The 10,476-nt window shown below is 39.3% G+C and overlaps 1 protein-coding gene across 5 annotated transcripts in view; it reads left to right on the top strand.

The window, feature by feature from the left end:
- The window catches only part of Alpk1 (alpha kinase 1), a 136,499-nt gene extending 127,137 nt beyond the window's left edge, over window positions 1-9,362 (top strand). For 4 of the 5 annotated variants that reach the window (XM_048813740.1, XM_015484654.2, XM_048813742.1 and 1 more), the window contains 3 exons: window positions 4,840-5,002; window positions 7,444-7,630; window positions 8,870-9,362. In XM_048813740.1, the coding sequence (XP_048669697.1) occupies window positions 4,840-5,002; window positions 7,444-7,630; window positions 8,870-9,069 (550 nt within the window). In that variant the 3' untranslated portion in view covers window positions 9,070-9,362. The remainder of the gene's footprint in view (window positions 1-4,839; window positions 5,003-7,443; window positions 7,631-8,869) is intronic. The other variant, XM_048813743.1, reaches the window with a different exon arrangement.
- The last annotated feature ends 1,114 nt before the right edge of the window (window positions 9,363-10,476 follow it).

Raw genomic sequence — 10,476 nt, forward strand, 5'->3', positions numbered from 1 at the left:
GACCGAGAAGCAGTTTCCGTGGGCTCCTTAGCCCTGGGCCAGAGCAGTTCCTGGAGCTGGAACTCGGCCGCTCCGTGCTCGGTGCATGCTCTGATAAGAGCAGGCTCCAAGAAGCAGTTTCCGCGGGCTATTTAGCACTGAGCCTGAGTAATTTGTCTGCAAGCCGCAGGCGAATGGCAGCCTGAAATTACCCGTTCTGTGGCTGAATGAGCTGCGATCAGTCGAAAACAGGGATGGTGACGTCAGCTCTCCAAGATGGTGGCCGCTGACTTCCTCTGTGGTCTGACCGGTGTGGAGAACCGAATTGGACCGCTTCCTTCCCCCGTCTCAAACCCAGAATTCAGCACTGAGTACGGTGCTTGCACAGCTGGCAGAAGCCCACAGAAACTGCAGCGCTGTATCCCTGCGTCGCTATCTCCTCGTTTCCCAGCGCATGCCGCAGACTCTAGCCGCGGGGCGATTTGCTGAACAAGCAGGGTGACCCTACGTGCGGACAAATCTCTCGCATTTGAGCCCCCGTAGCCGATCCTCGTGCGATGGAAATCCTTCCTCCAGGTTCCGGAGCACCCCACTTTTGCTGGAAATTCCTAACAAGATAGCCTTTAGCCGTCCTTACTCGTCATTCTCCCGCACAGTGACGCGGCACACGGGGGCAATGCACTCCCCTCGCTGCCATCTTCCGCCAATTCCATTCATGAGATTTTTGAAAGGGCTGGGAAAATGGCCAAAATGTATGTTTTCAGATTTCTACCCTTTTCTCTTTTTATCACTAGTTAGTTAATGGCAGCTACCATTATTGAAGATCATGTTATATCAGCCATTTTGCTGGATGTCTTATATTCATCATCTCAAATTCACTGGGAAACATTTTTAGGCCCACTGTGCAGATAAGAAAAATGGAGTTCCTGGTCATATGGTAGGCCAGAGAGCCTTACTCACTAAAAATGCTGGCAAAAATGGGAGTTCATAACCCACTTGAATCTAATATATGCAATATGATATGTCAAGAGCTTTGTAATGTTTTGAACAACCAATAAAAAAAAATGCTGGCAAAGAGGCTAAACTGTGGAAACCACACTTTTAAATAAGTAGGTGAGTCTACAGAAAAAAAAAAAAAGGCAGGAAGATTCTCTATCCTCTGGCCAGGAAAGAAGCATGTCCAGGGATGTAAGTATTCACTGGACCATTTAGGTACCCTCCATAGGAGTTTGGGGCAGGGTGGGATGGGGGACAGTTAGAGACAAAAGATATACACAAAGAATAGTGAGTTTAGAGACCACTCACGGAAAGCAGGGATTCAGTGGCGGCACTTTCTCCATGGAATGATTGTCTCTTTCTTATTTTTTTCCATTTTTGGTACTGGGGATTGAACCAGGGGTACTCTACCACAGGGCTACACCCTGAGTCCTTTTTATTTTTCATTTTGACATAGGGTCTCACTAAATTATTGAGGTGACCTCAAACTTGTAATCCTCCTGCCTCAGCCTCCTAAGCTACTGGGATTACAGGTGTGTGCTACCACTAGCAGCTTTCAGAAATATTATCTTTTAAAAATTCCACTCCTGCTGGATGCAGGTGTACATGCCTGTAATTCCAGCAACTCCAGAGGCTGAGGCATACATGCTGATGAGGATCACAAGTTTGAGGCAAGCCTCAGCAACTTAGCAAGACCCTAAGCAACTTAGTGAGATCCTTATCAAAATAAAAAAATGCTCAGTGGTTAAGTGCCCTTGGGTTCAATCCCTAGTACCAGAAAACAAAAAATAAACAACAAAAGTATGCATTCCACTTCACTGAGGAAAGTGTCTAAAAAAATTTTCTACTTGGCCTTAGTTATTTTTTTGTTCATAATATTTTTATACCTTTATTTTCTTTATTTATATGTGCTGTATGTAGCTTATTTATATGTGCTGTATGTAGCTTAGTGCCAAGCACTCTACCACTAAGCTACATACAGCCTCAGTGCTGGCCTTAGTTCTTGATGAAAACTTCAAACAGAACCTCATCTGAAAAATTAGTTCATTGATTTTAAGGCCTAACTTTATACTATTTATATTCTTAAATGACCTATAAGCCAAAACTTTAAAAAAGTTTGTCTTATTCTTTATTTATCTAAATCCAAATAATGTAAGAAATAAAATGGGGAAAGCCGAGTGCGGTGGTGCACACCTGTAATCCTAGTGGCTCAGGAGGCTGAGGCAGGAGGATTGCGAGTTCAAAGCCAGCCTCAGCAAATTAGCAAAGCTATAAGCAACTCAGTGAGACTCTGTCTTTAAATAATCTACATAATAGGCCTGGGATGTGGCTGAGTGGTAGAGCACCCCTGGGTTAATCCCCAGTCCAAACCAAAAAAAAAAGGAAAGAAAAGGGGAAAGAGAAGAGACACAGAAAGAAAGAGAGAAAGAAATAAGTTGAATGCCTCTTTAAACAGTAAAAGTTGAAAATTCTTGAAAAGTTGACTATTATAACAGTAAACATGCAAATGCACTTAACCAGGTACCAGGCCCTATTTGAAGTGGTTCATGGACTGATTCAGTTAATCCTCCAAAAACCTAATGAGGTAAATGCTATTATTGTCCCCATTTTATACATGAAGGAACTGAGGCACAAAGATGTTAAAAAACTTACCCAAAGTCACATATGTAAGTGGTCAATAAAGGCATTTTAAGCTGAACTGTATCCTGCAAACACCTTAAAAATCATATGTTGAAGTTCCCAGTACTCAGACTGTAAATCAAGTCATTTCACAGGCAGTTAAGATGAGGCCACACTGGGTGAGCCCCTAACCCAGTGTAATTGGTTTTTTAAAAAGGAAGACATCTGGAGATAGGTGCACACACAGAGAATACCACGTGAAAATTATAGTATGCAGCCAAAAGGCAAGGAACTTCCAGAAATGATGAGGGGGTCCTGGAACAGATCCTTCCTTATTGCCTTCAGAGGGAGCATGATCCTACTGGCACTTTGACTTTGGACTCCTAGGCTCCAGAACTGTGAGAAAATCAAGTTCTACTGTTTAAGCCACTTAGTTTGTGTACCTTGTTACATCATTCTTAGTAAACTAATGTACCTGTATATATCCTAGGAGGATCTAAGATGAGAAATAAATTGAGACTAAGAGATGTGGAGAATGGAATGAGAAGGTTTAATATGCACCTGATCAGAAGGAGATAACAGAGCCAATAGAACAGAAGCAATGTTTAATTAGAAAATTTCTGGTAATTTTCCAGAATTCAAAAAACACTAATCTTCAAATACAAGAATCACAATTAATCTCAAGGAGTATAGAAACAGAAACAAGAAGGAAGGAAGAAAGAAATGAAGGCAAGCAATCATAAATCTACTTCTGCATAATAGTCCAACTTCAGAATCCCAAGGACAGATCTGGAATGTAGAACATTCCAGTGGTAGAACACCTTTCTAGTATCCACAAGGCCCTGGGTTCAATCCCCAGCACTGAAAAAAAAAATTAAATAAATTTCAGAATACCAAGGACAAAAAAAAAAGAAGACTCTTAAAAGCAGTATATACTGGGGCGGAGGGCAGGGGGAAATGGAGTACATACAAAGAAATGTCAATTAGATACACATCTGGTTTTGCACCAGCAACAATAGAAGTCAGGAACTATGGAAGTCATGCACTTGAAACTATCTTTCATGGAAGGCAAAATAAAGACATTTGCAAATTAAAAGAAAAGTGACTGTGAGAGTCTACACTAATTCTCACCAAAGAGAAATGATTCCAATAAAATGGTTCAGAGTCCAAATGGAAGGAAGGAATGATTCTGTGCTCCCAGACTGGTGATCCCACACCTAGAGTTGGAGGTCCCCTGGCAGAATATTCAGGAAATACTTCAGTACTGGCACCCATAGGTTTTACCCCTTTGTGCACATCTCTGTCCACAGTCACAAAGCAAAATTCTGAATTGCTCCAGATCTTTTGCCCATCTCGGGTTCTGTCTAGAGCAGAACTACCTGAAGTACTGGACTACGGTGCTATGACCACTGCTCCTCTTTGGGCTGCTTTCTCGTGTCATGAAGGCTGCTCTTCTGCAGCCTCCTGTCAGAGATGTTTCCTGATCCTCAGGAGTTTGAATGACCCAAACTGTTGCTTCCTTAGATTCCATTATATATTGGATTCAGAAATTTCTGGAGAGTTTAGTCTCATTGAGGTCTATGATTCTGACAATTTCCTTTGTTTTTTAGAGGTCATTCCAGACACATGTGAAATGGCTCATAAATCCACATCAGCTGATAGTGTGTGTAAGCTACAGTAAAATGTAGTGCTTACTGTTTTACTTAATCATTTACTGACTTGTACCTTTTTTCTTCAACTGTGATGTGAGCCCTGGAAGATCTACAAACCATGTCTCACACTTTCAAAGCACTTGGAACTAGCATAATGTTGTGAATGTAATAGGTGTTGATAACCAGTAAGTGTTCATTGGGATGAAATATGCATACAAGAAAGGGATAGAGAGAGGCTTTGAATTGAATAATTGGTGTGTACAAGGCCACACTGCAGGTACTGAAAGATCTGGCTCCAGAATCTAGACAACTTCCCCACCTACCATGTTGAATACCTTGGCTTACAAAAGAATCAGAAGACCCCCATTAAGTGGACACCTTTTATAATTGGTATTATTCTGGGTATTATTCTAGCATTGCTCAGGTGGTTCTGACAAAAGCATTTGAATAACAAAGTAAGTTAAGATAATTAATATTGACCAGATAAGAGAGAAAAAGTAATATTTTTGAGATCTCTTTTTAATCTTCTCAATTTTATTCTGTAGTAAAAAATATCACTTTACTATGTTATGTGGATTTTCTCTATTCATAGATATGTTGGGAAAGAATATAAAGAGCAGAAGGGGCTCTGGCACCACTTCATTGATGTGGAGCGGCAGATGACTGCACAGTACTACGTGACAGAGTTTAACAAGAGACTCTATGAACAAAAGATCCCAACACAGATATTCTACATCCCCTCCACAATATTACTGGTAAGGTTTTTAAGAGAAAGGGTTGTGTTAAACAGACCTATAAATACATATTATGTTAGCCAGGTGCAGTGGTACATTGCATGGCTGTAATCCCAGCTACTTGGGAAGCTGAAGCAGCAGGTGATCTCAAGTTCCAGGCCAGCCTGATCAACTTGGCAAGTCCCTGTCTCAAAATAAAACAAAAAGGGGGCTAGGGTTGTGGCTCAGTGGTAGAGCGTTCAACTGGCACGTGTGAGGTTCGATCCTCAGCACTACATAAAAATAAATAAATTAAATGTACTGGGCAGGGGATGTGGCTCAAGCGGTAGTGCGCTCGCCTGGTATGTGTGCGACCTGGGTTCGATCTTCAGCACCACATACAAACAAAGATGTTTTGTCCGCCGAAAACTAAAACTAAAAATATTTCAAAATTCTCTCTCTCTCTCTCTCTCTCTCTCTCAAAAAAAAATGTACTGTGTCCATCTACAACTAAAGAAAACAGGCAGGGAGCGGGGAAGTAGGGGGGTGAGGGGGTGAGGGGGAGGGCTGGATGTAGATCAGTGTTAGAGCACTCACCTAGCATGTGTTAAGTCCTGGGTTCAATCCCCAGTACCACAAAAAATAATAATAATAATAATTTTGATTTTTATTGCCAATCTGTCTACTTCTACCATGGTTCAGGTAAAAATCCAATAAACTCAGATTTCTAGAATCCTTCGTCTGTTTCATCAATTTCATGTTCTTAGACAGATATGTAAGAAATGTGACCCTCCATCCCCATCAGTGTATCATTTAGATCTTCCAAGTCACATTTGTATATCTGTTGATCCTGGTATCTGATCCCTCATGGTCAAGGTAGCATTTTTAGTAGACTTTCTTGTTGTACTGTCTCTTACTTTCAGAGAAAGAAGAGACCCTAGATATCATACCTAATGAGTTATCCCCTCAACACTACTCATAAATCCCATTTTACTTCTGTTTGTCCCCACCTCCTTCAACCAACTGATATCAAATTATAGCATAAACATCTTTATTTTTTAAAAAATAATTATCCTCCTTTTGATTTAATTTAAATAATTGTGAAAGCTATTAGACTTGGCCCAAGTCTGTCTTCCTCTGTTTTCTGCCCATGGCTGTACCTTCTGGGGCCATTGGGATAACTCTCTTTTCACTAAATAGTCCTTGAAATAGATAAAGGTGGCCAGCATAATGGAGCAAGCTTTAATCCCACTATTCAGGAGGTTGAGGCAGGAGGATCAGAAATTTAGGGCCAATCTGGACAGCTGAGAAAGACCCTGTCTCAAAATAAATTTTAAGAAAGGCTGGGAATGTATCTCAGAGGCAGAGCACTTGCCTAGCATGGGCAAGGTCCTGGGCTCAATGCCCAGCATTGCAAAAATTAATTAATTAATTAATTAAGGTAAATATCCCTACTGAGTTTTCTCTCTCTCTCTCTCTCTTTTTTTTCAGTTGGCAGTGGACCTTTATTTTTATTTTTTATGTGGTGATGAGTATCGAACCCAGTGCCTTACACATACTAGGCAGGTACTCTACCACTGAGCCACAACTCCAGCCCCTGAGTTTTCTCTTCTTCGAATATAGAATATCCTCCTCCCTAAATATATTAGATTCTTAATACATTCATACTTACCATGATTTTTTTTCCATTTTGCCAGAGATATTTTTAACCTCTTTTATTGTTCTTAATAATTATAGCCATCGTCCAATTTTCACCATCTTTAAGTCACATACTGTACCAGGCATTTTGCAAACATTAACCTTTAAAACAACTCTGCAAAGTAGATCACATCACTCAGAGATGACCGAATTGATATTCCAACCCAGAGTCCCATAGCATGATCTGTTCTTATACCCTGGCAAGCTAGCCCCAAGGGTAGGTCACTTCATGATCTAATTTTTTTTTCAAGTAATCCCAGCTATTCAGGAGGTTGAGGCAGGAGGATCAGAAATTTAGGGCCAATTTATTTATTGGTAACAGAGATTGAACTCAGGGGCATTCTACCACTGAGCGATATCCACAGCCCTGTTTTGTATTTTATTTAGAGACAGGGTCTCACTGAGTTGCTTAGCACCTCACCATTGCTGAGGCTGGCTTTGAACTCACGATCCTCCTGTCTCAGCCTCCAGAGCCGCTGGGATTATAGGTGTGTGCCAATGCACCTGGCTCTTCATGGTCTAATTTTTAAGTGAGCACTTTACTATATGAACAATAATAAATTTAGGTTCTGTTTTATACTACATACAATGCTGAGCACTTAACCACATTTTATCATGTAATCCTTTTAACAAAACTAAAAGGTAGTTATTGAATGTTAATAGTATACACTTTAGAGGTGTGGAGACTGAGGTCTAGAGAAGAAAAGTAACAAAATCCAAACTGAGAGCTATCCACCTCCAGAGGCCATGGCCTTAACCATACTGCCTCTGCTTCTATTTTTCAGATTTTAGAAGGCAAGACAATAAAGGGATGTATCAGTGTGGAGCCTTATATCCTGGGAGAATTTGTAAAATTATCAAATAATGCCAAAGTTGTGAAAACAGAATACAAAGCCACGGAATATGGCTTGGCTTATGGCCATTTTTCTTATGAGTTTTCTAATCATAAAGATGTTGTGGTTGATTTACAAGGTATGAGAAACTGGGAATAATGTTTTATTCCAAATATTACTTGCTTGTGAATGTAAGTTTTTGAAAGTTTTCCCTAATCATTTTAAGTAGATTATTCAGTATATAGGACATTATTTGGAATTAATTCATTTTACTATGTGTAGTAAATGATTCTTGAAAGAACACAATGTATGATACTTCTATAAGCGTATATTGTATCACATAATCAATGAGGAGGTCTGACTCATATTTGCTAGTTTTAATTCCAGGGCAAAATCCAGAACAGTATTTTTTTTACTTCACTCAAGCAGATTTGCACAATGTAGATTTCTTATTGATTTTTTTCACATGTCAAAATCATTTTTCCATTTTTATTTTCTCCAGCTCTTTACCCTTACTAAAAGGGTAGTGTGGAGTATCATAATTGGGACCATTATGGAAGAGAAAGCTGTGTGTACTTACATCTGACTTCTTTTAAAATCTGTACTAATGTATTTATTTGTCTGGTATTGCACTCATCAGACGTCTTATTCTACACTTAGTGTAAATGGCAAATGTGATTTATAGTTCATAACCCACTTGAATCAAAGTGTGAAATATGATATATCAAGAACTATGTAATGTTTTGAACAACCAACAATAAAAAATTTAAAAAAAATTATTTTAGTAATGCCCACATGACCGCCTCAAGACCTTCCCTATTCTATCTCCACATGATTTCTTACTTTGTCATATTAAATGTTTTAATTATTTGTAGTTTATCAATCTGTCCTCCTTCACGAGATTGCTCGCTCAGTGAATACAAAGATTGTTAGCTTGTTCTCTGCCATATCCCCAGTTTCTAAAAACGATGTTTCACACAGAGTTTTCACTCAGTGAATATCTGTGGCCTAGACAGATGACTACATGAATCAATGACTAAGGCACTAAAGAAGCTTCCAAGTCATCAAAGTAAAATGCAATATTGTGATTGTCATCATTATTCTAAGTGTTTTATGTTGCTCTCTAATGCCTAGAAATTGGTGATCTCATATGTCAACTTTAACAAAAATAATTATGCAATATTCAATTCTTCTTAAGCCAAGCATTGGATTATGCAGCCCAGACTCCTTAGCAAAAACTTACTAACATAAACCATAAGATGACCAAATTTTAAAAGCACCTCTTTAAGCATTTGTGTGTGTATATGTTTTTCCCCTAAAATGTTTGCTTGGTATTTGTAGGGAATTTAATACTCAGATGCATCCATTTCTCTTTTAGGTTGGGTGACTGGTAATGGAAAAGGACTCATCTACCTCACAGATCCCCAAATTCACTCTGTTGATCGGAAAAATGTCACTACCAATTTTGGAAAGAGAGGAATTTTTTACTTCTTTAATGACCAGCATGTGAAATGTAATGAAATATGCCACCGTCTTTCTTTGACTAGACCTTCAATGGGGAAACTAAACAAGTCATAGACTGTGGATTGGCAAAGAGACAGACCTCTGTACTCACCAACATCAACTTCTCCTCTCCATCTAGGCAACAGAACATGGCACAGCCCCTCTCCTTGAGGCTAGTTGTGGCCAATGGTTTGTGAGAGGAACTGATGAGTATCACTTTCAGGCCTAGATTTAATTCTAGTACAATATCCTTCAGGGTTTCCTTTCTCTGTCACAGTTACCAAGAATGTGTCAGGAGGTAGCTACTTATGAACACAGGTCAGATACAAAACACTGCCAAGAAATAAATTTGGTGCTTAAACCATTGAGATTTTGGAGCTTGCTATCACTGTCTGTTGAGACTGACACTATTGACTTTTTTCCTATTGATTTAGGCATGTTATATATGTTTAAAAATATTCAGGGCTTTGTGATATGAATTCAACATTTTGTTTGTATTTTGACATTTGACTTTGCATAAAACATTTGTCTGCAATTTTTTGTTAATGGTTGAATTTATTAATCTTTTCTTTGATAATTTCTTGGCTATAGATGATACTTAGAACTTTCTTATACTCTGAGTTTCTTTCCTTTTAATTTCCCATGTTTTCTTCTAGTGTATTAATAATCTGTGAAAGATATGACAGAGAATGGTAGATTATCATGGCCACCACAGTCCCCCCCCTTTGCCCTACACAGATCTATGTTTTTACTCAGGTCTAGGCTGCAGCTTTTCCATGGTCTCACTGAAAGAAATATATAGAAGGGTCACTGGTAAGATAAAATGATTCCATTTCACTTCCTCTCTGGGACCATAACTAGTGCTCACTCTCTCCCTCCTCCACTATTCAATCTAAGTTTCCCTCAGCCTTAACTACTATATCAGAAAGTGCGGATGCCTTACCTCATGGTGAGACTCTCTATAGATGGAGAGGTTGGGTACTTATTCTTCTCAGTTTGGGGTTGCTGCCCCTGTCTCTTCACAATTGCAGTTGGAACAAGGCAGATCTGATCTGCTCCAGGGAGCACTCTGACTGGCACTCCCATCTTCCACCTGGCTGGGTCTACCAGTGTTCCTGGGGAAGCCATGTTTTCCCTTGTATTCTCAGCCCACAGCCACGCATGGCAAGGATACTAGTCTCAAAATTCATCTAACAGAGAACTCTGGCACAAAACCTTCCTATTGACTTGATAAAACTTTCTTATTACTGCTGTGGTACAAGATTCCCCTTGCCCTATCCTCCTTTCTTTGTCCTCTCTTTTCACAGGTGTTGAACTTGTTGCAGTCTTCTTGCCAACTCTAATGCCATCCTATTGGTTCTCTGTGATCATTTCACCCAAAAAATATCTTACATATCTAATCTTTCCCTGGCATATACTTCTTGGAGAACATAAACTAATACAAGTTTATTTTTTAAAGTTATATATATATATATATATATA

The sequence above is a fragment of the Marmota marmota genome, unplaced genomic scaffold (assembly GCF_001458135.2).
Source record: "Marmota marmota marmota unplaced genomic scaffold, marMar, whole genome shotgun sequence".
Taxonomy (NCBI): domain Eukaryota; kingdom Metazoa; phylum Chordata; class Mammalia; order Rodentia; family Sciuridae; genus Marmota; species Marmota marmota.